The sequence below is a fragment of the Pelodiscus sinensis genome, chromosome 24, assembly GCF_049634645.1.
Source record: "Pelodiscus sinensis isolate JC-2024 chromosome 24, ASM4963464v1, whole genome shotgun sequence".
NCBI classification, from domain to species: Eukaryota; Metazoa; Chordata; order Testudines; family Trionychidae; genus Pelodiscus; species Pelodiscus sinensis.
The window spans coordinates 21047569-21075120 of NC_134734.1; the positions used below are offsets into that span (position 1 = coordinate 21047569).

The 27552-nt window shown below is 57.8% G+C and overlaps 1 protein-coding gene across 1 annotated transcript; it reads right to left on the reverse strand.

Annotated features, from left to right (window-relative positions):
• Positions 1 to 98: 98 nt before the first annotated feature.
• CA14 (carbonic anhydrase 14) lies at positions 99 to 22582 on the reverse strand. The gene is made up of 11 exons (XM_075907419.1): positions 22267 to 22582; positions 16339 to 16359; positions 12538 to 12717; positions 11236 to 11378; positions 10078 to 10173; positions 8701 to 8767; positions 5783 to 5940; positions 5099 to 5225; positions 4439 to 4459; positions 3950 to 4034; positions 99 to 1569 (listed from the first exon to the last, which is right to left on the reverse strand). The coding sequence occupies exons 1-11, from the start codon at positions 22319 to 22321 to the stop codon at positions 1485 to 1487; spliced, it is 1038 nt and encodes a 345-aa protein (XP_075763534.1). The 5' UTR covers positions 22322 to 22582; the 3' UTR covers positions 99 to 1484.
• Positions 22583 to 27552: the final 4970 nt, after the last annotated feature.

Here is a 27552-nt window from a genome sequence, read left to right on the forward strand (position 1 = left end):
GGAGTCGGCTTCCCGTGGCTCAGCTCAGCCTCACCGCCCTTCTCGGCACCCGCTCCAGTTGGAACCGAGCCCTCTTGGCCAGGGGAGACCGGAACCGCAGGGTGCCAGGGCCAGAGCGGGCTGGACTGGGCTTTCAAGGCACCGGTGCTGCTTTTATTTTTTTAAACAAGTGGTTTCATGCTTGAGCCTTTTGGGCACATTTGTTCAGGAGCCGTTTGCTTTGATGGGTCTGTTCCCTGCCAGAAGGGAAGCGGGGACAAGGGCTGTCAACGCCGCGGTGAAATCTCTTGGTAGAAGCATAAAATAAAATCTGGCCAAGCTTTCCAGTCTTGCCGATGGAGGGCGTCATTCCAGAAGAGAAGCCGCTCTGGATTAAGTTGATTCAGAATAAGACGCTCTGACTCTGGTTTAAGGGCAGTCCCGTATGGTGTTAACCAGGCATTGGAATCCACTTTCAATTCACATCCACCCTTGCTCCAGATTAGCTTTCGTGTGTAGATGAGCTTGACACTCGGAGCTGCTTGCACCTAACTTAGAAACGCTGGCACCTTCCACCTGGCTGTTTAGGGACAGCTACTCGGGGGCCAGTGGTTCTTGAGAGGCTAGGAGACCTGGGTTTATTTCTTGGTTCTCCCCGGCCCTGTGTCACCTTAAGGTTTCCTGGCCTCATAGGTCTTTGAAAACCAGAACTGAGGAGCCTCGGTTTGGGGGTCGTGGCTGAGTTTGCGCGGCAGTGCGCAGCGTCGGAGAACTAGGTGCGGTGGGGCTATGGCGGTCCAGCCGAGGAGCCGGCCCTGGAACCCTGCCGAGCGAAGTGTAGGGGCTTTTCCGGGGGGAGACTGAGACGGTGTTTTATTGCCACCTATAACGGCTGATCCAGACCAGCGGCTGGAGAACAGCCCTGCCTGCCCCAGAGATGCCAACCCTGCCCGTGCCCTGACAGCCCGGGGGTGGGGTCGTGGCTGGGACTGGCGCAGGGCGAGGGTGGCGCGGTGGAGCTGTCTGGTGCGTCATCTGCCTCGGCGCTGCAGGACGGAAACCAGCCCCTCGGCCTGGGGAGGTTAGATCAGCGAGCTGGGCGGCGGGAAGGGGACGGCGTTCTTGTGCCGTGTAGCAGGCCTGCAGCGGCGTCTGTGCCCTGCCACGCAGCAAGGCTGCTGGCGAGGGGTCTGCTGAGTCCAAGCCCTGGGGGGCAGATGTTCCACTAGAGACTGGGCTGAGACCCACCAACTCATCTCACAGCTGCCACCCTGCAGGCCGTGGATGGGAACAGCTGAGAGTCACGCCCAGCCCGGGCTGGATTGGCCGTGTTCTCCCCCCAGGCTGGGTGGGAGGCATCCCCCCCAAAAGGGAACCTCCCGGGGCTGTGTGGGCGTTGGACTCCTACAGCTACTCTGCCTGGCGCACCTCCAGGCCTGCTGGCCCCGGGACGGGGGGGGGGGGAGGTGTAGCTGCCACAGGGGAGCAGAGGCAAGTTGTGGGGTTCAGGGGCGATGGGTGTGGCCGGACACTGCACGGCTGGAAGAGGATTTGAACACGACGTCCTTCGGCTCCCGGATCCTCTTTGCTCTGAAGAGACAAGCAGAAATGGTAGGGTGAGCCCAAATCCTAGCGGGGGCCGTGCGTCTCTGACCCCGTAGGGACCCCAAATCCTAGCGGGGGCCGTGCGTCTCTGACCCCGTAGGGACCCCAAATCCTAGCGGGGCCGTGCATCTCTGCCCCCGTAGGGACCCCAAATCCTAGCGGGGCCGTGCATCTCTGCCCCCGTAGGGACCCCAAATCTTAGCGGGGGCCGTGCGTCTCTGACCCCGTAGGGACCCCAAATCCTAGCGGGGGCCGTGCGTCTCTGCCCCCGTAGGGACCCCAAATCCTAGCGGGGCTGTGCATCTCTGCCCCCGTAGGGACCCCCGATCCTATTGGGGCCATGCGTCTGTCCCCATAGGGACCCCAAATCTTAGCGGGGCCGTGCATCTCTGTCCCCATAGGGACCCCAAATCCTATTGGGGCCATGCGTCTCTGTCCCCATAGGGACCCCAAATCCTAGCGGGGCTGTGTCCCCTCTCCTATAGTCTCCTCCAGGTCCCATAGGAGCTGGGAGCTTGACCCCCCCATAATTATCCCAAATCCTCCAGTGGCAGTACATTCCCCTTCCCCCAACATGACCCTCCACCCTACAGGGACTCTTGCCCACACACCCCCATCCTGACCCCCAAATCTTATCGGAGCTGTTCACCCCTCCTCCCACAGTGACCCCAGTTGGGTAGGGACCGCATGCTGGTCCCCTAGGTCGTGCCCTCGCTGTGATCCACTCTGGTTCATAATCGGGGGAGGGGGCAGTGTCGGCCCAAACCCCAGTTCAGGGGATCAGAGTTTGGGATCACAAGCATTGACTGCACCAGCTTGGAATCCGCCCCCTTTGGCCCCAGGGGAGTGACCCCCAATTACACCAGCTCGGGATCTGCCCCCTTTGGCTCCAGGGGAGTGACCCCCAATTACACCAGCTCGGGATCTGCCCCCTTTGGCTCCAGGGGAGTGACCCCCAATTACACCAGCTCGGGATCTGCCCCCTTTGGCCCCAGGGGAGTGACCCCCAATTACACCAGCTCGGGATCTGCCCCCTTTGGCTCCAGGGGAGTGACCCCCAATTACACCAGCTCGGGATCTGCCCCCTTTGGCTCCAGGGGAGTGACCCCCAATTACACCAGCTCGGGATCTGCCCCCTTTGGCTCCAGGGGAGTGACCCCCGATTACACCAGCTCAGGATCTGCCCCCTTTGGCTCCAGGGGAGTGACCCCCAATTACACCAGCTCGGGATCTGCCCCCTTTGGCCCCAGGGGAGTGACCCCCAATTACACCAGCTCGGGATCTGCCCCCTTTGGCTCCAGGGGAGTGACCCCCAATTACACCAGCTCGGGATCTGCCCCCTTTGGCTCCAGGGGAGTGACCCCCAATTACACCAGCTCGGGATCTGCCCCCTTTGGCCCCAGGGGAGTGACCCCCAATTACACCAGCTCGGGATCTGCCCCCTTTGGCTCCAGGGGAGTGACCCCCAATTACACCAGCTCGGGATCTGCCCCCTTTGGCCCCAGGGGAGTGACCCCCAATTACACCAGCTCGGGATCTGCCCCCTTTGGCCCCAGGGGAGTGACCCCCAATTACACCAGCTCGGGATCTGCCCCCTTTGGCCCCAGGGGAGTGACCCCCGATTACACCAGCTCGGGATCTGCCCCCTTTGGCTCCAGGGGAGTGACCCCCGATTACACCAGCTCGGGATCTGCCCCCTTTGGCTCCAGCGGAGTGACCCCCAATTACACCAGCTCGGGATCTGCCCCCTTTGGCTCCAGGGGAGTGACCCCCAATTACACCAGCTCGGGATCTGCCCCCTTTGGCTCCAGGGGAGTGACCCCCAATTACACCAGCTCGGGATCTGCCCCCTTTGGCTCCAGGGGAGTGACCCCCAATTACACCAGCTCGGGATCTGCCCCCTTTGGCTCCAGGGGAGTGACCCCCAGTTACACCAGCTCGGGATCTGCCCCCTTTGGCTCCAGGGTAGTGACCCCCAATTACACCAGCTCGGGATCTGCCCCCTTTGGCTCCAGGGGAGTGACCCCCAGTTACACCAGCTCGGGATCTGCCCCCTTTGGCTCCAGAGGAGTGACCCCCAATTACACCAGCTGAGGGCTTTGCCAGGCTCTGCCCTGCTCAGCTGACGGAGGCTGCTGGAGCCTGCCAGGGGTCTGGAAGTCGCAGGCATTTAAACATCTCAAGCCGCCTCTCCTCCCCGCTTAGCGACCCGAGGGGCTCGGGGGCGCATCGTGTCAAAAGTCGACCTTATGTGGCTGAATTCGATCTGACCTCCTGGCGTAGCCCAGGCCTGAGCCCCTGGGTGGGGCAGGAAGCGGAGGCAGCTCAGCCAGGGACAGGCCCCTCCCTTCCTCCCCCCACTCACCTTATTCTCTTCACCACAAAGTAGAGGGTGAGGAAGGCGCTGAGGCAGCCCAGGAGGGTCCCAAACACAATGGCGATGATCTCGCCTGCCCGAGGAAGGAAAACGGAGGGTTAGAGCTCCCTTTGGGGAGGGGGCGCTTCAGGGCCTAAGAGCAGTTGGGGGACGGGCCCCCGGGGGCGGGGGGGATCCCAGTCATTCCCGGGGACAGCACACCCCAGGGCCTGCCAGCTGCTCTTTCTTGGATCCCCAGGTCGCCGTTCCCCACTGCCGACGCGTGCTGGGGCTGTGTTGGGAGTGCATGGGGGGAGGGAGGGTGCAGTTGTGGGGAGCTAGCAGGAGCCATCAGAGTGTCCGGACAGCGCCGGTGCGACTCAAGGGGCCTCTCTGCTTTGAGGGTCTCGCATGGAACCTGCAGTCCCTGTGCGCGCGCTGGGAGCGTAACCCCCCGGGCCCCGCTAACCCCGCGGTGCCTAACGGAGAGGGCCGTACCTGCAGAGTAGGCGGGGGGACCTGCAAGAGAAGAAACAGACACACGTTGAGGATCTCTAAGGCCCCGTATGGGGCCAGGCCAGGCTCGGGCCCTGCGCTAGCTTGTGACGAACGTGGCATCCTGAACCCTACCAGTTGTGTTGTCACCGTGGGGCTAGACCTCAGACCGTGCTGCTCCAAAAGCCCAGCCCCACTGTCTCGATGGGAAAGTCCCCATTGGCTGTGAGCAGTACAGGGCCCGTGACACGCTGGTGAGCAGTTCTCATTTCCCTCCAGCAGAGGGCAGTGGTGCTGCACAGCCAGCTCATGAGCCTGTTCTCCAGCGTGGCACAGTCTCACTGCACGACTCCAGCCACAGGCCTGCCAGGAAAATAGAAGCCCTGAGGCTACCACCAGTCCTGTGGCTCTGAGGTTTGAGCCCTGTGGGTTTGGAGCTGGATTCTACCTGGATAGAGCCTGGGGCATCGCGCCAGAGACTGGCTGTTGCAATTGGGCTGGGGCCTGTGGGGGCGGGTGGCAGGCGGAGCATAAATGAGAGGGTGACGGCCTGTGGAGAGAAACAGGATTCAGACCCTCCCCGGATCAGCTGAAGCTTAAGGGGGGCCCTGTTCTCCCCTGGCCGGATCCTCCACCCATGCCGCCTGGGCCCCATGCACTCACCCACGGGGACGGAGGAGAGCACCCGCCTCTGGTTCAGCAGCTGAGGGATGCGGTAATTGTCTACCAGCAGCACGGGCGAGGAGTTCTTGGGTTTGGTGCAATACAGCCCCCCGTGCAGCCTCTCCAGCTGCAAGAGACGGGAGCTGTGAGGAGATGCCCCCTCAACATCCTGGGGTGCCCCCACACATGCAACAGGAGGAGGAGAGGCCCCCAGATCCCAGGGAACCCCCCCCCCCACACACACACACAGCATGGGGAGATGCCACCCCAGTCCTAGCTCGCCTCCTACAGACAGCATGGGGGGGAGATGCCCAAGCCCGGGGACCAATGTTCCCTCTAACATTTTCCACCCGTGTGTGGAATAATGTTTATGTGCACCAATGCCTGTGCGGATGTGCACCGCCGAAAGGAACAAAGCCTAGCTGTGGGCGTGCTGCTATCAACTGGGCACTACTGGAATCCCTCCCGAGTGGCCGCCCTAGCGCCCGGCTTACAGAGGTAGCCTGGGGCTTCCTTTCGCTCTCTCCACAGTTCGGTGAGGAGCCAATCCCTACCCCCTTAGCCCTAGACCCTGGGGTGTCCCTGGGGCCCCCTCAGCTACCCGGGACTCCTGGCATTGGGGCAAATGGAGTGTTACCGGGGCAGCTGTTTAAATACACCCGGAGCCCACATGGCAGCGGGTACCTGGGAGGTGGAAATCTGCACCCGCTGGTGGAAGACAGTCCAGAGCACGTTCTGGGAGCAGGGCGGCGTGGTCAGGGAGCCATTATAGCGGAAATAGTGTCCCAGCTGCTTGGGAAGCAACTCCTGAACGTCGAAGGGCGGGATGGAGACCTCCTGCCCTGCAGGGGTACCCAGGGAACAATGTTAGGGGGACACATTCGCTTCTGAGCAACATTGTGGGGAGGAGATCCCCCCCAGTCCCGGGGTGCCCCCCAGCATAGGGGAAGATCTCTCCAGTCTTGGGGTGCCCCCCAGCATAGGGGGAGATCTCTCCAGTCTTGGGGTGCCCCAGCATAGGGGTACCCCCAGCATAGGGGGAGATCCCTCCAGTCTTGGGGTGCCCCCCAGCATAAGGGTACCCCCAGCATAGGGGGAGATCCCTCCAGTCTTGGGGTTCCCCCCAGCATAGGGGTACCCCCAGCATTGAGGGAGATCCCTCCAGTCTTGGGGTGCCCCCCAGCATAGGGGGAGATCCCTCCAGTCTTGGGGTGCCCCCCAGCATAGGGGTACCCCCAGCATAGGGGGAGATCCCTCCAGTCTTGGGGTTCCCCCCAGCATAGGGGTATCCCCAGCATTGAGGGAGATCCCTCCAGTCTTGGGGTGCCCCCCAGCATAGGGTTACCCCCAGCATTGAGGGAGATCCCTCCAGTCTTGGGGTGCCCCCCAGCATAGGGGGAGATCCCTCCAGTCTTGGGGTGCCCCCCAGCATAGGGGTACCCCCAGCATAGGGGGAGATCCCTCCAGTCTTGGGGTTCCCCCCAGCATAGGGTTACCCCCAGCATTGAGGGAGATCCCTCCAGTCTTGGGGTGCCCCCCAGCATAGGGGGAGATCCCTCCAGTCTTGGGGTGCCCCCCAGCATAGGGGTACCCCCAGCATAGGGAGAAGATGCCCCCAGTCCTGGGGGAGAGACAATGTCATGGCGGGAGCCCCGTGGGTCTGACCACGAATGAGCCCGTGGCAACTGACTGGCTGCTGGGCGTGGCTGTTCTCACACATTTCAGCTGCCTGGGAGCCATCATTTGAGGCTTTATTCCCCACCCCACCTGCGCACACGGCCCGGGCGCCAACGGCCACGGGAGGCGCAGGCAGGGAGACGGAGCCTGCGTCTCCTGGCCACCCAAGTCCCAGGGCCTCGGCTTTGCTGCCTGCGTGGGCCCGAGAACGGCGGGTGGGGTTTGAGCCTGGTCCTGGCCCTCACCCTCCTCCCGTGTCCACGTGCGTGAGAGCAGCCCCCTGAGAACCTCGCCCAGTGCGAAGCCCCAATAAGGAGGGCTGTTAAATCCCACCCAACTGCATTCACCGGGCCGGGCCGCCGCTCTGCCCCTGCCCAGCACTGCTCTTACAGCCGGGCATCCGATTGCACAGCCACATTTCAGTGCTGAGACAGTCCTGTTGCAGACTGGCAGGGCTGTCCCTAGGGTCCGGGGGTATATAGTCCCTCATGCTGGCTGGAAACAGGATCAATTGGAGGCTGTGAGCTCCGTCAGCCCCACCGGTTACACCTGGGGCAGGCATCAAGCCTGGAGGGAGGGATTAGAAAAGGGAAAAACCCAGCCCAGGAATGGCCACCTGGAGCAGTACTAGCCCTTTGAAAGAAGACCTGGCTGAGCTTGGTGCTACCCAAGGGTTGCTAGATGCCAGCAGAGCCTCTGTAGGGCAGGTAGGCCCGGCACAAGACTGGGGGTTTTGGTCCATATGACGTGTGTTTTTCTTTGGGCGTCTGTGGAGGTGTGTGCCCGGAGAGGGTTTGGTAAAAGGCCCAGAGGCAGGCGGGGCTCGGGTGTAGGCCAGGGAGGAAGCTGCAGGTCTGAGCAGACAGACCGTAGCAGTTGGAGCTGGAACCAGGTGCAGAGGGAGAGCCTGGGTTTTCATGGGGACCCTGGTGGGAAGGGGTGCCAAGCACTGATCAGTCTGAAAACCCGGCATGCAGCAGCTGGACTATGGCCGGATGGGACTCAGTTCACCGGGAAAGGCTGGACCCAGGTGTGACCTGGCTGGATGGTGGCCGCCGCAGGCCTGGGGTGGTATCAACCAGGGACCCCGGAGGAAAATCCTTTGTTATGCCACGCCCACCGGTAACGTGGCCTGCAGCGGCGTACCCTTTTATGCAGCCCAGGCGTGGGGGCTCAGTCGGGTCTGCTCCGAAGAGCAGGGCTGGCATTATGTAAAAGTGCCTAGAGGAGTTAGGCACCGAGCTCTCATCCCAGCCTCGCCACAGATCGCCGGCCCTTCCGGAGCTTGTCAGGAACGAGCTGGAGAGGTGGCTTATGGCAGAGAGAAAAGAGCAGGCCTCACAGGGCCCTTTAATCCAGTGGAGAAAAGCAGCACAAGAACCCCGGGCTGGAAGCTGACACCAGCCACGTTGAAAGGTGAAATGCGGCTCAACTCGTCATTGACGCGGGCAGCTCACCGGCGGGACAAAGTCCACGTGAGTCCCCAGTCCCCTGACGTCCTCAGGGAGAGACCAAATGTCCAATTCTGGGGGAGACCGTTATCAGGGATAATAGGGGGAAATTATCTGGCCTCTGTGATACGGGAGCTCAGCCTGGGAGGTCTATTAGGCCCTTCCGGTCACCCAGTCTAGGAGCGTACGGACTCTCACTGCCAGGAAACGTTTCCTCACATCTGCCCTAAAGTGTCCTTTGCTCAATCTCATCTCAGCCTCTTTGCTTCACCCCCACCCCCAGCCTGCTGGGAAGGCCTCCCCCCTCCTCTCCACAATGTTGTGGAGGACACAAACAACCGACACCACCTCGGGGATGTTGTGGTTCCACGTCCAGGCGGGTCAGGAGGCACCTGAACGACGCCTTGAGGTGCCCGAGGCAAACCCTGTACCACAGCCAGGCCCCGCCCGCGGCCGGGGAAGGGAGGGGCTCACCTGCGTACTGAATATCCTTCAGCTGGTCGAGGATGTTGTCGTAGGCGGGGTTGGCCACGTCGCCAGCCTGAAGGAGGAAACGGGACCAAGAGGCTTTGTGGGGCTCGCGCTGACCCCCACCCTCGCAAGAGGAGCAGAGGCCGGGTGGCCCAGTTAGATGGCTGCTGTCCCCGTTATGTTCCCTTTGGGGTCTTCAAACCCCCTCGTTACAGGAGTATCCGGGCACTGTCCAGCCCTGCACTGTCACCTGGCCCACATTGCCCCGTGGGGTTCTGTCTCACACCAGGGGAGAGGTGTATATGTGGTGGCATGGCTTGTTTTGGTAGGGTTGCTTTTTTACATGCCCATTTCTGCCTACTCTGTGCCTATGTTAAGTCAGGTCAGAGGAGCTCCCCTTGCACTCAGAGCAGGGATGGGGAGGTTGGTGATGGCTGGAAGGGGACCAGCCCTGAAGAAAGCTCGGCTTTCCCCTGCACAAGTTGTATCTTCATTCAGACATTAGGGGCTGGTCGAGGATGGAGCAGGAAGGGTCCCTGGCTGTCCCTTCAGAGGACTTGGACAAGGGAGATGCTAGAGATGGGCTGATGTTTCTGAAGTCAGGGTCTTCCTCCCGACATCGGGAGGCTTTGACCCTGGACATCCTGGGGTCCCACTCAACTTCTAGGTCCCATCTCCTAGCTGTCTGGCCATCTGGTCATGTTCAGCCCTCATGACGATATCGGAGATCCTAGTCCCAGCACTGCCTTGGGGAATGCTGGAGAGTGGGTAGCTGGTCTTCCTCTCGGGGGTGAAATTCACCTGCATGCAGAGAGAACAGCCTGACATCCAGGCTGTCCCTTCACCAGGCATTACCCACAACCCCAAAGCTGAGCTGAGGAAATGCTGTCATGCCACACGTGATTAGCCTGTGGAACTCATTGCCACAGGATGGCACTGAGGCCAGGACGTGGAAAGGGACTGGATGTCTATCCAGAGAGCGAGAATACCCGGAGTTTGAATAGCGAACGTGTCTGTACGGAAGGGAGAGAGAACCTCGTGTTTCAGGACTCAAGTCAGCTGCAAATAATTAGAGATCGAATGAGACCTTTATGGGGGTGGGTTATCCGATACATGGCCATTGGGGGATTTCTTCCACCGTCCTCTGAAGCTGCATAGGAGCTAGGATACTGGGCTAGCTGAACCTCAGAACTGAGCCAGTCCAATGGCTCCTCTCTTCCCCCTAGTGTCCCCTTTTGACCCAGAAAGGAATCACACCCCCAGCAAGCAGAGGGCTCTGCTCAGAGACTCCCCCCACCCCCCTTCCCCCCGAGCATCTCTTCTCAAGCTGGCTGGATTGTAGAATCCACCAGCCCTGCCCCGCCTTGGCAGCGCACTCACCTCGATGAGGATGCCCAGCACGGCCAGTCCGTCCGCCCACCTCTTGGCCTCGCTGAAGTTGGCATAGCGCTCCGAGTTGTAATGGACCACGTGCAGCTGCAGGGGGACAGGGGCGGGGCAGGCTCTGAAAGAAGCAGTCTCTCCGAGCGCCCGCTGGTGACCGCATCCACGCACCATCCCTTTGGGACAGGGGCCAGAGGCACAGGCCCGGGAAGTGACTTGCCCAAGGTTATCCCCGGGGAGTCAGTGGCACGCCTGGGAAGATGACCCACGGCTTCCCAGTGTTCTGCCCATTGGACCATGCTGCCCCTTGGCAAGTCAAGACCAGCAGGGACAAGCCACTGAGTTTTACAACCCACCTCTTCAGACCTAGGCTGCTGGGCAGCCGCCCTCCCTTCCCCTTTTCCCACAGCGATCCTTTCCCTTCCAGCCCTGCCTCTCTCCGGCCACGCTGCCCTGTGGGGCTCAGGCAGGTTTGCAAAGGGGCCAGGGCTGCCCGCAGGCTCCATCGGCACTTAGCCAGCTCCCAGTTTTGCAAGGCCTTGCTCAGGTTCTCTCTTCATGGGGTTGGCGGCCACTGGGGCAAAGAGCAGGGCCCTGGCAGCACTGTTCTCCGGCGCGAGGCTGGCTCTGAGCCGGTGGCTCAGGGTGCCAGGCCAGGACCGGCACCCAGCCTGCACTGATCGCTGAGACTCCTCCTGGCCTGGGCCCCACCCAAGCAAGCACTGCAGCTGAGATGCAAACCCAGCCAAGGAAAGGAGGGGCGAGGGGCAAACGCACCGTAACTGCCCCCCAGCCCCACCAGCATCAGCAGTTCAGTGCTCAGCATTGGCAGCTCCCGGGAGGGCAGAACAGGACCTTCCTTCAGCTCCTAATGCCCCCGCACCGGCCCGTCCAGCCCCCGTGGGCCCATCGGGAGCCCTCGCCGGGCAGGGCGTCTCCACCCCATGGTGGCAGCGCTGGAGGGAGTGACGGGTTTCTCGTGCATCCCCACTTCGGACCCTTTGGAAAAGGGGAGGGCCGGGCCGGGCGGGGGAGAACTCGGGGGAGCTCCGGCCCCACTCGCCTGGCTGCTCTGGCCGAGGGAGACGATCCGTGTTCCCCGGGTGCAGGGCGATGGGAAAACGGCCCCCGGCCCGCCGGCAGGCGCGCACTCACCTCGGCGTGACAAGCCTCCCCGTTCACCTGATGCTCCGACCCGCCAGCCTGCCCCCGGCTGCCCCAGTGGAAGTGCAGCTGGACGGCCGCGTAGGTCTGCGGGAGCCCCCGGAGGAACATGGTCGGGGGGAGGGTCATCTCCACTGTGGGGACAGACCATGCCCAGGGGCGTTAGGGTGCAGCATGGAGTCTCCTAGCCCCGGGCATCCTAGGAACCTGGCTGCCGCCGCCACCTTCCCCCCCCCCCCCCCCCCCGTGTGCCATGGCAACAGGGGAAATGGCCATCAGCTGCCCCCCCCAGTGCCTCAGCAACGGGGGCAATGGCCGTCAGCTCCCCCTCTTGGTGCCACGGCAACGGGAGCAATGGCCGTCAGCTGCCCCCCCCCCCAGTGCCTCAGCAACGGGGGCAATGGCCGTCAGCTCCCTCCCTCGGTGCCATGGCAATGGGGGCAATGGCTGTCAGCTTCCCTGCCCTCCGCCTCGGTACCATGGCAACAGGGGCAATGACCATCAGCTTCCCCCCCCCCCGCCTCAGTGCCATGGCAACAGGAGCAATGACCATCAGCTCCCCCCCCGCCTTGGTGCCATGGCAACAGGGGCAATGACCATCAGCTTCCCCCCCCCCGCCTCAGTGCCATGGCAACAGGGGCAATGACCATCAGCTTCCCCCCCCCCCGCCTCAGTGCCATGGCAACAGGGGCAATGACCATCAGCTTCCCCCCCCCCCCCGCCTCAGTGCCATGGCAACAGGGGCAATGACCATCAGCTCCCCCCCGCCTCGGTGCCATGGCAACAGGGGCAATGACCATCAGCTCCCCCCCGCCTCGGTGCCATGGCAACAGGGGCAATGACCATCAGCTTCCCCCCCCGCCTCGGTGCCATGGCAACAGGGGCAATGACCATCAACTTCCCCCCCCCCGCCTCGGTGCCATGGCAACGGGGGCAATGGCTGCCAGCTTCCCCCCCACCCCAGTGCCAGGCAGGGAAGCTGAGGGGCCAGAGCCCAGCGGTGGGGCAGTGCGGGAATCGCCGAGTGAGGTTTAAGGGGATGCGGAGCTGCCGAGAGAGGGGGATGTGCAGAAGCTGCTGCGGAGGAAGAGCCCAGCAGCAGGGAGGGGCGGGAAAGGCGGGGAAGGGGCGGGCGCGGGGCAGGCCCGGGGGTGCAGAGGAGATTGGGCGGAGGGGCACAGAGATTCACGGACCGTGCTCCCCAGGCTTCTAGGGAGAAACCAGAGGGTCTCAGCCCCCCGGGGATGCCCCTGCACTCCTGGGGTGACGCCCCTCCCCCACCTGCAGCCTCACCTGCATGCCCACTGTTGATAAGGGTGAAGGGCTTGTCTCCAGGGGTCCGGTATCCCTGGGGCTCGATAGGCTGCAGGGTCGGGTCGTGCTGCACCGCTTTGGTCTGGATGTCGATGGGGGACTGGGCCTGTCCCCTGCAGTCCGGGAAGTCATCCGACCAGTGCTCCTGGCCGTGGGGGCCTGGAAACAGAGAGTGCGGGGGGTCAGGCCCCATGGGGGCAAAGGCAGGGAAGTGTCTCTACCACCTGGATTTGTGTGTGGGCCAGTTCCAGCCTGGGGCCGAGCCATTTCACACCCCCTCCCTCAGTACAACAGGTCACGTGCAGCCCTCTCTGGGACCATTGCAGCGGTGGATGTCAAAACTGCCAGGAGCTGCAGCTAGACTGTTCCGGGGGGAAGAACTAGGGTACAAAGAGGAGACAAAAAGGAGGCAACTGCCTAGGGACCCAGCGATTTAAAAGGGCAGCTACCACACCCGGAGCCCGGGTTCCTTTACATCAGCAGTGCGGGCCCTGCAGACAGGGCCATCCCCACGCTGATGGACTTCCAGATGCCTTGGGTACCTGGCAGATTCCCCCCGTGATGGACGTGACTGGGTTTTCAAAGACCTCAACAGCTGAGGGGCACCCTGATGTTGTAGGAAAATCTGGTGTCATTACAAGTGCAGAGCACTTACAAATTCTGGTCTGCGTAGCAAAGTCATCTAGGCTCAGGGGAATTAGGCGCCTAAAGAGCGGGATGCTAGAGGCCTGGTTAGAGAGTCTCTTAGTATTTAGAATCGAAATACTCGCAACTACGTGGTTCTAACAACGCATGCCGCTTCCTAGGCTGTGCCTGCTTCGCTTTTCCTGCGAGTGTCCCTATCTGGCAGGGCTGGAACCAGCCTAATTATGCCACTTTGAAAGATGACTCCGCCTCACACCAAAGCCAGGAGAAGGCAAATCAGGTTTTCTCCAGGGCTGTCTGAATGAGGAAGCTTTTGTATGAAGGACTCAGCTTGGGAAGGGAGGCCAGAGCCCCACAGTTATTTGCATCTGAATGTAATCTCCGCTATGGTAATTAGTTTGCTGGAAACATTTTCCAAGCGGGGAAGCACAGATAAAGCTGTTTGCTTTTCCTGCCACTGCGCAATTATTCTTCCACTGGCCCCAGACTGGGAAAACAAAGAACCTCCAAATTCAGATCTACCCACAAAATACAGGCCCGCTCAGTGCCTCGTCTGGCTGCTGCTAGGAGTTCCCAGAAGGCTCTGGGCTTGGGCAGCTGACATCCATGCCTGCCGCGTGAGACATGCACAGGTGTCGCCCATGTGGCTTGAGCCTGCTGGGGCACATGGGCTGGGATCAACTTGCCGGCTCAGCCGAAGTTTTCCCCTCCCCATAACTTGCTGACCTAGGACCAATTTGTAATTCACCCCCCCCCATGCTTGACATGGAAGGAAACTATTGTACATGCTAGAAGTTAGGTTGGCTCTTTTTCTACCCTTCTCTGTGGGCCTCTGTCCCCTTCTCTCTGGGCTTAGCTGTATTAGAACGAGGGCTGTTTAAAATGGCAAATGTGTAACCGCTGAAAATTTCTGCGGTTACATGTTTACATGTGGGGGGAAGTGGCTCCCATGGAGCCATCTGCCCCTTCCTGCACTGCTGCCTCTGTATCAGAGGCAGCAGCGCAGTTGGGGCCGGGGGAGAGGCGACTCCCAAGGAGCTGGTGCTCACAGGGAGCTGGTTTAAAAGCCAGCTCCTTGCGAGAACCAGCTCCCACCTGCCGCCCTCCCATGCTGCTGCCTGTGATACAGAGGGAGCAGCATGAGGGGAGGGCCTGCGTGTAACCGTGCCCGTTAATCAGTGAGGCCAGGCTCATCAGTTAACCATGCATGCATTTACACTTTCACATCCCTAGTTAGAATGCTAGGCCTGCTGTCACCCAACCAGTTTAAAATCCATCTAATTAAACCCCTAATGGAAACCAGGGCTGGCCTTACCATGAGGCAAACTGAGGCAGCCGCCTCAGGTACCAGATTGTGGGGGGGCACCACACAGAGAATTGAGACCTTTCTACATTTCGGCCCAAGCGAGGGAGCAGGGGGGCGTCATTCGAGCTCCCCGCCTCAGGTGCCAAAATGTTGTGGGCCGGCCCTGATGGAAACGCACCGAAACCAATTTAAACCAAGCTCATAGTAGTGTCTGGGACTGCACTGGGCTAAACCGGTGTCAGTGCATCTACACCGGGGCTTTGCAGCAGTGCCCAAAAATGGATGGCGTTCCACCAGGGCAAAACACCGGCTTGCGGGCCTGCCCCCACCTCCCTTATCATGCAGGGTCCCACTGACGTGCAAGGAAGTTTTGCCACTGACTTCCCTGGAGCCAGGATTTTCTAGGCTGAGTTAAAATCAATCTGGGAGCTTAGCCCTGCGTCCCAGGGATGAGTTCAAGGCTCCTAGACCCATTGTACAGATGGGAAGCTGAGGCACAGAGGAACACAGCTGTATTTGGGAGCTGGGCTGATTTCCCTGGGAGTTAGGCGAGTTTTCTGTTCCTCCCCCTCAGAAGCAGCCTGGAAAACAGGAACTCTGCTCACCTCGTGCCAGGCAGGCCCCCGACCGTGGGTTCAAACCAGTTCCCGCTGCTGCCCTTTCAAGGTCCCTGCACAATGCTGCACTTTCAGGGCCCCAGCTTAGGTGAGGATTACGTCTGACCCATGTGCAATGGGATCAGCCGTGCCTAGCTGCGCTTTCAGATAGGCACTGGCTCTGTGCCAATTGGATTTGTTAGGCTGGCAGCCGTTGGCTGGCGACCTGGATGGTGGATCTAGCATTGTTACGTAAGGGCCCTGGGAACACAATGAGGCCATTCTAGCATGGGAACTAGCTGGGGAGAATCCACAAGGCTCCACACTCCTGCAGAGCCGGGGGCCAGAGCTAAAACACTGGGGTTTGGGGCTCAATGGTTAGAACAGGGGACCGGGAGTCACAACCCCTGGAGACCTGTCCTGGAAACAAATCACAATCCTGCTGTAAGCTACCAGACCATGCTTCTTTCTAAAGCCCAGGAGTTCTGAGTCAGGCCACCTGCTCTAACCACTAGACCACGTTGTCCTCCCAGAGCTGGGGACAGAAGCGAAGAGTCCAGTTCTCCCTCTGCAGGATACGCGTAACCCCTGCAGAAGCCAGTAGGCATCACACAGCTGAGTTCTCTTCCTGACTCTGGGAAATGGGGAGGCCTATTGGTTAGAGCAAGGTCTAGGCGCCAGGACTCCGGGGTTCTTTTCTCAGCAGTGCGGGGGGGGAGGGTCCAGTGCTTAGCGTGCAGGACAGGGAGCCGGGATGCCTGAGTTCTAGTCGCAGCTCTGGAAGGGAGAATAGTGGTTAGAGGAGGAGCTGGGAGAAAGGATCTCTGTTATATTCCTGGGTCTGCCACTAACTCTCGTCCTCCTCTCCCCACGCGCGGGGTGCTGGGTTTAATCACCGAGGCTTTCTAGGGCACTCACAGCTCCTTGGCTGGAAGGAAGCAAGGACGGGCTAAGAACAACCATGCCTCCTCCATCTGGGCATCTCGCGACCAGGCAGCGTCTGGGGGGGACTCCCCAACTCTGCGCCAGGCGTGCCAATCGTGCACTTAGTCCCCAGTAGGAGACAGGCCAATTTCGGCCACTGTCCAGAGCCACCTGCTAGCCAGCGTGGGCACGGTGCTGGCAGGAAGGCTATGTGGCCTGCCCTGCAGAGCCAGCGGAAGGGAGCTGGAACCTAGGAGAGGAGGCCCTGAAGGGGAGAAAGCCCAGAATAAAATCCTCTTCCATCCTTACCTGAATACGCCCAGTGGAAACCTGCAAAGCAAGCAAAGAAAAGGGTTTGGTCAGTCTCACTCTCCCCTCCCACCTGTAAGCCTGAAAGAACCCCGTTTTTCTACGGTTGACAGGTGTCCGGTTTTCGCCCGGACAGTCCAGTAATTGCGCCTCCCGTCTGGTATTTTCTGTTTTCCTCAGACAGAAGGTCAGCGAGGACATTTTCCCCCTGCCGCATCTGGTGGGGGGGTGGGAGGGAGGGGAGCGTGGGAATTTAAAGGCGCAGCGACCTTTTTTTTTTTTTTTTTTTTTCTCAACAAGATCGGTCTCCTTTTTTTCCTTAACCAATTTATCCCCCCAGTCATGTTCGGGCTTTTTTGTGAAGGTATCTGGCAATCCTACCAGTTTCCCTGAGAGTCCAGGACAAAGTCTGTCAGAGGCGGCATCCCCTTTCACTCCCTCTCCTGCCATGAGATGCCCCGCAGCTGTCAAAGAGCTGCCAGGTTCCACCCCAGAGGCAGCTGCATTTCCACGTGGGGCAACAATTCTCACAAAGGGATCAAAGGTGCTGAGTCAACGTCCGCTGAAGTCAAAAGTGAGCGGTTGTCCCTGGGGCGATGGAGCAGACACCTCCTGTTGCCTACGGCTTGTTCTCCTTTGCTCTTTGAAGTTCCCTGCCTTGCTTAACTGCTCCTCTAACAGCAGCCTGGAAAGAGGTCACCCTGCTCCCGCTGCAGGATGAGCAAACAGTCCCACCCTGGCTAGCATGTTGGGCCCTGCTTGGTGTGACGGCTGCTCTGTTTGGCCAACTTGCCGGGGATCGAACCGAGCACTCCAGAGCTAATACACCCGAGCCCCCCAACCTTTCTTAGCGGGGGCTAGAACAGAGACACGGGCTCTGGGGTTTAGTCACAGAGCGGGCTCTAAGACACACCCACCTGGGGCGAGCACGCGCCTTCAGTCGGGTCTCTGAGCCGCTTTCTCCCACTCCCCCTAAAGCTCTCGTGCCCAAACTAGAAGCACATGGGCTGAGCCAAGCCAGGAGCTGGGCAAAACTAGCTCTGTTGAAAGGGCAGCGGCTCCCGGCGGCAGAGACTTGAGCTCCACCGAGGCCTCCCTGACCCGAGCTAAAATTAACCCCCCAGCTTGGCAAACGCCCTTAAAGAGCCATGTGGGGGCAGAGAGAACCGAGGCCTCCTTTGTGCTCTTCCACCCCAGGGCCAAGAATTCAAAGGCGTCCATTCTCCGCCTGCCCGGTACAGAGGGGCAGTTTCTGCCAGCACGAGGGGCAGGGCGGGGAGCACCCGGCTCAGCGTCCGCGCTCTGCTCTCTGCCCAGGATGAGGGAGAAACGTCCTTCCGCGCCTGGCATGGGGACTCGTGGTGGCATTCGGGAGGTGCGCCGCCCTTTCGTGCCCCCACCAAAATTCTCGTTGCTAAACGGGGTGCCTCCTCTTGCCCCCTCCCTGTTCCTCTGCCCTGCACCCCCTCTCTCTTCAGGCACCGATCGCCTCTACCTTTCTGGGAAGCTGCTTTTAATGGCCCCTGTCAGAAACAGAGAGTGGACTTTCTGGGGCCTGGGTCTTTGTGGGGTCTATTCAATTCCTAATCTTCTCATGCTAACCAGGGACAGCTGGGCCACTTTGCCCCCAGTCAAGCCACATACGTGTGTCTTCTCCTTGGGGTAACTCTTCCCCTCCCAGACAGCGACCTCACCCGGAAGTACCCACGTCAATTATAAGGCTTAGAGTGAGCGACTGTGCGGGCAAAAGGTCCTGCTAGGTCACCAGATCTGACCTCCTGCACATGCCAGGCCCAAGAACGCTTCCCCTTTCCCCTGTGCGGAGCCCAATCACTTGTGTTCGACTCCAGCATCTTCCAGAAAGGCCTCCCGTTGTGCCGTGGGGGACCTCAAGAGCTGGCGAACCCACCGCTTCCCCGGAGGGGTTGTTCCATTGGTGAATCCCCCCTTCGGGTTTTGGTTTTTTTTTAAGTCTGCCCTTTTTTGAATCTGAATTGGTCAGACTTCAGCTTCCAGCCATTGGTTCTTGGGCAGCCTTGCTCTGCTACATTAAGCGTATCGGGTGTTCTTGCCCCTCAAAAGCACCTACCCCTCATATTCCAGTCGTCTCTTGAGTTTCTTTCTGATGCACTCAGCAGAGTGAGCTGTTTCAGTCTCCCGCTGTCTGGCACATTTTTTCCATCCCTCAGGTTTTATTTTTTCATGGAATCATAGAAGATGAGGGTAGGGAAAGACCTCAGGAGGGCATCACATCCAACCCCCTGCCCAAGGCAGGACCAACCCCAACTCAATCAACCCAGCCAGGGCTTTGTCAAGCGTGGTCTTAAAAACCTCTAGGGATGGAGATTCCACCCCCCTCCCTAGGGAACCCATCCCTGTGCTTCCCCGCCCTCCTAGGGACATAGTTGTTCCTAATATCTAACCTAGACCTCCCCCACTGCAACCTGAGACCATTGCTCCTCGTTCTGCCATCTGCCACCACTGAGAACAGCCTCTCTCCATCCTCTTTGGAACCTCCCTTCAGGAAGTTGAAGGCTGCTCTCAAATCCCCCCTCACTCTTCTCTTCTGCAGACTAAATAAGGCCAGATCCCTCAGCCTCTCCTTCTCCCACCTTGCCTATTCTCTTGCAGCCTGGCCAATTTCAGCGGGATCCATTGAGAGGTAAGGGGCGCGTTGGGCTCCATTAACAGTGGCGCTGGCTGGCCTGAGATTAGCATGTGAATGGAGGAGGTGACGTTTCTTCGCAGCCATTCGCAAGTTGAACCCTTTCAGGCCCAGACGTGAGGGGCCAGGCCCGGCGTTCCTGTGCGTCTCACGCTAGCCGTACAGCTAGTTTGCAGAGCCGAGAGGGCCGAGCGCTGTGATGCCGTTTCTTTTGTTTGTCGTGTCTCCTTTTGTTCGTGTGGGGTTAAATCCCCCTCTTGTTTACACGGCTGTGTAAATCCATAATAATGCTAGTGAAGATGGTGGAGCAACTCCAGATTTACACTGGGGTAATTTAGAGCAGGCTCTGGTCTACATGGTAAAGCAGTCCAGCGATATTTCTGCTCCTTAGATGTTGCGCCCGTAATGTCAGAGACGGCAGGACATGGATTTGCCTCTCAGGAGTGTTTCACAGCACAAACCCAAACTCCCTACCTGGGTTTTGAGACTGAAAAGTCCGGCCATTAGGGAAAGAGATTCCCAGTCCGTTCCCAGGCTTGGGCTAATCACATGAAATGTTTCCACTTGATGAAAAGATTCCAGAGGGAACTGTGCAAATGAAAACCAGAGAATCACTGGGAACACTCCCATCTCCTGGGACTTGGCGAGTTACTTTTTCAGGCTAAATCAGGTTTATTTAAAGGTCTGGCTGACAACTGGGGGTTGAGTAGATGAAAATTGTTGCCGAGTTTGTCTGCTTTCTCTTGACTTTTCTCCTTTTTCTTCAGAAAACTGAAAATATTTAGTCAAAGCCCATTGGTTGTTTGTTTGGTTTTTTCTCTCTCCCTCTCTTTTGGGCCAATTTTAATGGGAAATTTTTCAACAACAAAAAAATCAAAATTGTCCATGGAAAAATCCCAAACATTCTCAGTCCAGCTCTACTTATTACCCGTTTGCATAAAGGCTCCTGTTCTGCCCACTTGTCATATCTCCCCTGGCACCGTTTTCATAGTGATCACTGTGGATCAGAGTACAATGCATCCACCTGACATAGCACTTCTGTTCTATGTGTTCTACAATCACAGGGTTTGCAGCAAAAGGGCCTCCCACGCCAAACACATTTAGATACTAAGACAGTTCAGCAATGACACCTGCAGCGCCCTTTACTTTTTTCCAAATGATATCGTAAAATCTTTACGCAGCACCATGTTGCTTTGTGAGTCAGGACAGCTGCGTGGTGTCGGATGTCACTGTGCTTCACAGCCCACTTTGCTAAACACACCAGCAGTCCAGACGGCAGATGAAAAGGTGAATTGAGAAACCCAGGAAATGACAATCTTACAGCAATTTTGGATTCACATGACTTCCCTTTAGGGTCAGTTTTCTAAACACTCCACCATTTCAAGCATCAAAGTATAGCCCACAAAAGCCAAAAATCCAGGTGAATTAAATGTACAGTACAGGTTGGACCTCTCTGGTCCAGCAACATCCATGGTCCGGCATGATGTTAGTTAGCCGGATGGCCACTTATCATGGGTGTGGCCAAGTTTCCTGCCGTCGCATAAAGTTTGTTTATAGCCACTAGTCCTGGCTCTCAGAGTTCTGTGATGTTGTTTAGCTTTATGTCTTCTAAGAGCCCTAAATGTCTTCTAAGAGCCCAGTAAGCACTGGAAGTGTTGGTCATGCTGCTAGACATGTTGTTCAGCAAATTCTCTGGTTCTACACAGTCAGGTCCCGAGGGTGTGGACTAGAGAGGTTCACCCAATAGAATCACAGAACACTAGAACTGGAAGGGACCTCGAGAGCTCATCAAGTGCAGTCCCCTGCCCTCACGGCAGGACCAAGCACCATCTAGACCATCCCTGACAGGTGTCTGTCTAACCTGCTCTGAAATATCTCCAGAGATGGAGATTCCACAACCTCCCTCGGCAACTTATTCCAGTGTGTAACCACCCTGACAAGTAGGAAGATTTTCCTAATGTCCAACCTAAACCTCCCCCCTGCAATTTAAGCCCATTGCTTCTTGTCCTATCATCAGAGACCAAGGACAATTTTTCTCCCTCCTCCTTGTAACACCCTTTTAGATACTTGAAAAGTCAACTCGCCAGACCTCACAGGGGATCACACCCCTGGATTCATATTAATTACAGCAAATAGCCCCTTGATCACACAGAACACCAGTCACCTGACCCTATGCAACTTTCCCCACGACATTCAGGACCAGGTACCAATCACCGGTCCCCATCTTGGAAAGTGCTGAGCTTTTATCTCCTCATGAATCCAAGATGCTCCGCTCTAATGATGAGAGGTGGCTGCTGGAATAAAGGAATGTGGAACCTAAAGGACCGGGGTGGGGGGGTGTATCTAAATATGTTGCCGATATTTACATTTTCCGTGGCATTTTATGGCCCACTGAGTCTGGAGGCTATTTTAAAACACAATCAGCGGGGGATAAACCAACAGACTCCTGCAGTTCCCATGTAAGTCAATGGGAGTCAGGCACAAATATGGAAGGCAATTCAGAGCTGTGGACAGCCAGCGAAGAAGTATGCAGTAAATAACCTCAGAAGAAGTGCTGTGTGAAATGCATTGGGATGAAAGGGAAAGCTTCGGACTCTGCTGGAAAGAGCAGGCCAAAGATTAGCTCTTTCTGTGTTTGAGAAACGCTTTAACTCCTGCTGGGAAGTACAGTGAACGCCCTTCAGTTTAGCCCACAACTGAATTGCATAGGTGCTGGAACTACGGCTGCTACCACACCACCCCCTCCCCTCCCGGCTTAAAGGTTTCTATTATAAGCAGGGTGCACAGTTTGGTTCAACTGTTCTCAGCCCCCCGGCCCCCTCAGTATACACTTTGTTCCAGGCCCCCCTGATCCCAGTGTAATGTCTCGGGAGCAGGCAGTTGAGGGCTCCAGCCTGCACCCACTATGTCCATCAGGTCTGTAGGGAATAAGCCAGCAATCCTGGCTCTTTGCTGAAGTTCTGCGGGTCCCTGTAAAGCAGTGTTTGCTCATGTCTGCCGCCCAGCCCAAAGCCTTTGCTGTGCCGTTTGTTTGGGGGAACTGGCTTCTAAAGCGAAACAAAAGGAACATCCCCTGGGAGCTGGAGCAGCGGCCCCATTGTGGCCACAAGAAAGGAACGGAGGGCTGCAGGCTTTGGGGTTTCCAAAAAAAAAATTCAGCCACCCTCTGCCTCCCACCTCCCCCCACCTTCCCAGTAGCACCCAGACTGTGGAAAGACTGAGCTGTGCAGGTCATCCTTGTCTTTAAAAGCAATGCCACTTACCATGACTTGCAACCAGGGCGTGGGAAAAACTCTGCAGGATTAAAGTCAGAAGCATCTTGCAAAGCACTGAGCCGTGGCAGGTGATTTAGGGAGGAAAGAGGGAGGAAGCTGATTTTCGGATAATAAATAGGCCCTGGAGAGGCTCCCTGCCTCCTCTTCCTCAGCACAGATGGCTGCCCCGGCAGCTCTGAAGTCTGGTGGATATTCTCCACCTTCCACTTGACTTCAGAACAGAGACCTCATGCCACTCAGCACTGCCATTCAGGCGGTCAGGCAGGGGCGAGCAGTTTTTAAGGTGGCTCAGGGAGGCAGCTCCGGGCCAGCCCTGGCTGGTGTGCTCAGCTCCTTAAATACTTTGTCCTAACAATGTTTGCGTTGTGGGACTTCACAGGAGGCATCTGGCCAGGCTCGGAGCCCCGGCCAGCCAAATCGCTTTTGCGAATTTATTTTCTTTCAACTGGATTAAAAAAAAAACCCCCACACACACACTACCCACCCCAAGAATTCAGCAGCAGATTTATCAAGGCAGGAAGGGCACATGCCACATCGGGACACATGGAGAGCAAGGATCTTTAAAGGGCATCCTGCAGCCAACACAACTGACAGCCGACCGCGTTCCACGGCACCTCATGTACTAGTACCCTTGGTCACACAGAGACCACAAGAGCGGCTCTAGAAAGGAAAGCTGAGGCATGATTCGGATTGCAGCTTAGGGACGTGGGGAAACCCAGGCCTGCTCCATTTCCCTTGGTTGGCCTGGAATAAGCCTCAGCATTGTGCTGCGCCTCAGTTTCCCCATCTGTACAAGGCGGGTAGCAGCCCTGCCCTGCCTCCCACAGCCTGGCAGCCTTAGAAAGATTATGGTTATGTCTCCACTCTGCACCTTACGGCTTCGCCGCCCGACGTAGTCTGTGATGGGCTCAGGACTTACGGGGGGGGTAAACCCCAACCACATAAACAAAGGGTTAACAAGAGTCTTCAAGGTTTGATTCCCCATGTGCCTGTCTGGCTCAGGAGAGAAGGCATTTGCCCGGAGGGTGGTGGGTTCTAGCCATGCCCCTGAGAGCCACTGGACTACCAACACAGGATATAATGAACCGCCTAGAAGTAAGGAGATGGGGAGGGTCCCACTGAGTAAGGGTCCTTGTGAAGGTAGGGTTTCTGCATTGCTTAGGGTATTTGCTTGGGGGGCCGAAGGGTGAATGAGGTGAGGCTGGGTTTGTCTATTACAGTCAGCTGGGCCTTGCTCCTGAGGGAAGGGAGTGAAAACGTCAGGGGAAGGCGCTGAGGCGCTGAGGGCATGTCTACACAGCAGTGCAACACTCAACTTCAGCTATGTCAATTGTGCAGCTGAAGTTGAAATACCTTTACTCAGCGTTTGGCGCCATCTCCACAGCAGGAGGCGGAAGGGAGCGCGCTCTTCCCCCGACTGCCCCTACTCCTCGGGAAATGGGGGTTACAGGAGTCGGAGTAAGATGTCCTCCAGCTCGCCATGACTTCAAAATAGCGGCTTGCTGTGTAGACGCACTCTGTTATTCCAGAATAACGTCAGTGTAGACGTAGCCTGAGATAATTCGGTTTCTCTCACTCTGGGGCTATGTCTATACTGTAGCCTTTTTGCGCAAAAACATATGCAAATGAGGCTCAGCGTGGCATATCGCCGGGCCTCATTTGCATAATTAATGAGCGCCTGTTTTTACACAAGAGGCTTTTGCACAAAAAACCCCTCTTGTGCAAAAACGGGTGCTCATTAATTATGCAAATGAGGTGCAGTGATATTCCATGCTCAGCCTCATTTGCATACGTTTTTGCGCAAAGAGGCTACAGTATAGACATAGCCTGGGAAAGAGACTATAGAGCAGCTGGATGAGAGAAGACAGACCCCGGGAAAAAGGTTCCAGGCACGTTGCCCTGGAGCCAGGGCCGGATTAAGGCATGGGCTAGCCGGACAGCTGCCCAGGGCGCCAACCTATGGGGAGCGCCCGGCTCCCGGATCGCGGGCTGCAGCAGCTTCCAGCGGCCACCCTGCAGCAGCCGCCCAGGGCAGGGGCCATGTTAACCCCCACAGCGCCGGCCAGCAGCGCCCTTCCCCCCATGGCCGCGTGGCCCTGCACAGCCAGGCTCGGCCTGCCCCAGGTGGCCCCGGGCTGTGCACCAGCGGCGGTAGCCAGGCTGGGCCAGGCCGGGCATGTGCATCCAGCCACTGCCAGCTCCATGCGCCCTCCCCCATGTGCCGGCGGGGCCGTGTTTGCACCCTCCCCCAACCCGGGGCGCAATTCAACTGTCTGCTTGGGGCACCGGAATGGCTCAGTTCGGCCCTGCCTGAAGGATCATGATCCTGGAACTGGAGCAGGAGAGAACCCAGCAGGAGCAAGCATTCCAGCCCAGAGGGACAGAGATTGGTTGTTTTATCTGGGGTCTCGCTGTGGGGAACCCCCTGGCCTGAGAGAAGGGCAGGACTGCAGAGGAGGGGCAGAGTTGTGTGGGATGCTGTTTGTATGGGACATCACCCTGCATGGGGGGAGAATTTAGCAAGACCTGGCTTGTGGGTAGCCACAAGAAGAGGCAGAATACCTGCCCGGGGCAGGACTAGCCAGTGGCAGAGGGTATGAGGTGAGAAGAGCTTGCTATGCAATGCCCGGCCACGGGGGGGGTGCACTAAACGTGAGTCCACTCAATACAGGGCCATATAAAGTTCCTAACCGACTGTTACCCTTCACTGGAATGCAACCTCCTCAGGGGTGGAGTGTTATAGTTTTGCAGTGCACAGCAACAGGACACAGCAGCTCAGGAGGCAAAGGTCTGTAGGAAGCTGCCTGCGGGGAGTTGCCAGCGGGCGGGGCAGAATAAGGGGAGTTGGACTAAGACAAAACTCAAGGCCGTTTAAATCAGCGCACTTCAGACGCCAAGTTGAGGCTGAGTGAATTGGACTGTCAGTGGGGAAGTTTCAGGCTCCTGTGGGGCTCAGTATTGTCCAGAAAGGTAGGATGTTATGGGGTGGGGTGGGTTGCTGTGATGTTGCTCAAAGAGGGGCAGAGTTAAGGGGGTAGTGTGCTGTGAACCTGACTTTGGGGTTTCCTGGTTTTCAGAGGTTTGAGGGGCAGAGTTAAGGGGGTAGTGTTCTGTGAACCTGACTTTGGGGTTTCCTGGTTTTCAGAGGTTTGAGGGGCAGAGTTAAGGGGGTAGTGTGCTATGAACCTGACTTTGGGGTTTCCTGGTTTTCAGAGGTTTGAGGGGCAGAGTTAAGGGGGTAGTGTGCTGTGAACCTGACTTTGGGGTTTCCTGGTTTTCAGAGGTTTGAGGGGCAGAGTTAAGGGGGTAGTGTGCTGTGAACCTGACTTTGGGGTTTCCTGGTTTTCAGAGGCTTGAGGGGCAGAGTTAAGGGGGTAGTGTGCTGTGAACCTGACTTTGGGGTTTCCTGGTTTTCAGAGGTTTGAGGGGCAGAGTTAAGGGGGTAGTGTGCTGTGAACCTGACTTTGGGGTTTCCTGGTTTTCAGAGGTTTGAGGGGCAGAGTTAAGGGGGTAGTGTGCTGTGAACCTGACTTTGGGGTTTCCTGGTTTTCAGAGGCTTGAGGGGCAGAGTTAAGGGGGTAGTGTGCTGTGAACCTGACTTTGGGGTTTCCTGGTTTTCAGAGGTTTGACAGTAGATGGACTTGGCATGCTGGGAGGACACAGGGCACAAAGGGGCAGCCTTAACTCCCCTTTAAGGAATCCGTTTGGCAATGAATTTTGAATTCTCCTTCCACGCTCAGCTCCGCCACGAGGAAGACGGGACAGGAGAGGAAGATGGAAGGCAAGTCAGACACCGATGCCCTAGAACATGCTACTGAACACTAGGTTGGGGGGGGACAAGGCAGGGGCCCTGCCAGGAGTGTTTCCTCTCATTTTTCCCCATCCATGGGTGTGTAACCCCCAAGGAGATGACTTAGATTCCGGGGGCTTGTCTGCTGGCAGCTCAGGGAGAGGCTCTGAGTTTGCCTTGGCTCCCCCTCCCTACCAGGGCCAGAGTCTGCCCCGCAACCCATGGGGAGTAAGATGCCCCTCCCAGGGGGAAGGAGAGACCATTGTTGGGGGAGTCTGGAGCCAGCAGGGCAAGGGGAGGCTGGCTGTGTGGGAGCTAGTAAGCCCCAGGCCTGCAGGCAGGGTCCCCCTGAGAACTGGCCTCGAGGGACCTGATGGCAGGATCCCTCAGCTGGGTTTATGTCTCCCCTGTTGATTCCCAGTTGTGGAGTTTGCTGGGAGGCTTCCCCAGCCAGGCTGAGTTGGCTCCAGCTCCCCAGGTGAGACGAGTCACCGCACGGTCAGCTGGGCTGTAGCAGCAAGTTCAGGGCTGCTCCTGCTGGGTGGGTCTGAATGCTGGGCTGCGGGGTTATAGTTTTGAATTTTGGTGCAGTTGTGTGGCCTGCACCTTGAGCCCTGCACCCCTTCGCGGGGAGGGGACATTCTGGGACCGAAGCAGCCTGGTTCCTGCTTGAAGAGGATCCCTGTGAGAAGAGAGCAGCCCTTTGCAGAGACGGAGTCATCCCTCAACCTGAGGTCATTCCTGGAGTGTGTGAGTGCACCAATTTTTAGTTAGTAAGTCAGGGAATTTGGGGATTTTATTACCTGCAGCATATTAACCCTGTGGAGGGATGTCCTGCCTTCTCCCATGTGTGAGTCCTTTGGGCTGTACTGGACCTAGTCAGCCCCGCTGCTAAACCACTGCAGAGAAGGATTTTGTGGTCAACAATCATCAAGGGCCCCAACAAAGTACGCGTACCCACGGGACACTAACCTCACAGTTGCTGGGCACCGGTGACCCTAAAAATAGTGTTTTACCCTCTTCTGTTATAATTGTCTCCTGTTTAATATAATTGTGTTTATTATAGTGTACAGGCAGTCCCCGGGTTACGTACAAGATAGGGACTGTAGGTTTGTTCGTAAGTTGAATTTGTATGTAAGTCGGAACTGGTATATATTGTAGGGGAAACTCTAGCCAAACATTTCTCCAGAGCTCAGTTTTATTCTCCCACACCTCACTTCCCTCAGTCCTTTATTCTCAAGCTGAGGTGTCTGCTGAGAAAAGCCGCTCCGCGTCTCCCTGGTCTGCTGGGAGGGCGCTAGCTTCGCGTCTCCCTGGTCTGCTGAGGGGAAGCAGCTAGTGCTGGGTTGTCTCACCCCGTTTGTAAGTAGGGATCCGATGTAAGTCGGATCCATGTAATCCAGGGACTGCCTGTATGTGTTTGTGCTATTTTCTGGGAGTCTCCAACTATCTGGCAAATACGTGGGGATTATCCTGGGCTAGAA

Bases quoted from the DNA above. Each gene is read 5' to 3' on its own strand.
- CA14 (XM_075907419.1), bottom strand. From the start codon at position 22,321: ATGCTTCTGACTTTAATCCTGCAGAGTTTTTCCCACGCCCTGGTTGCA. The intron at 8,768-10,077 runs GTGAGTGCGCTG...TTCCTCCTTCAG, and splicing joins TGCTGGGCATCCTCATCGAG to GCTGGCGACGTGGCCAACCC. The intron at 1,570-3,949 runs GTGAGTGGGGGG...TTGTCTCTTCAG, and splicing joins TTTGTGGTGAAGAGAATAAG to AGCAAAGAGGATCCGGGAGC.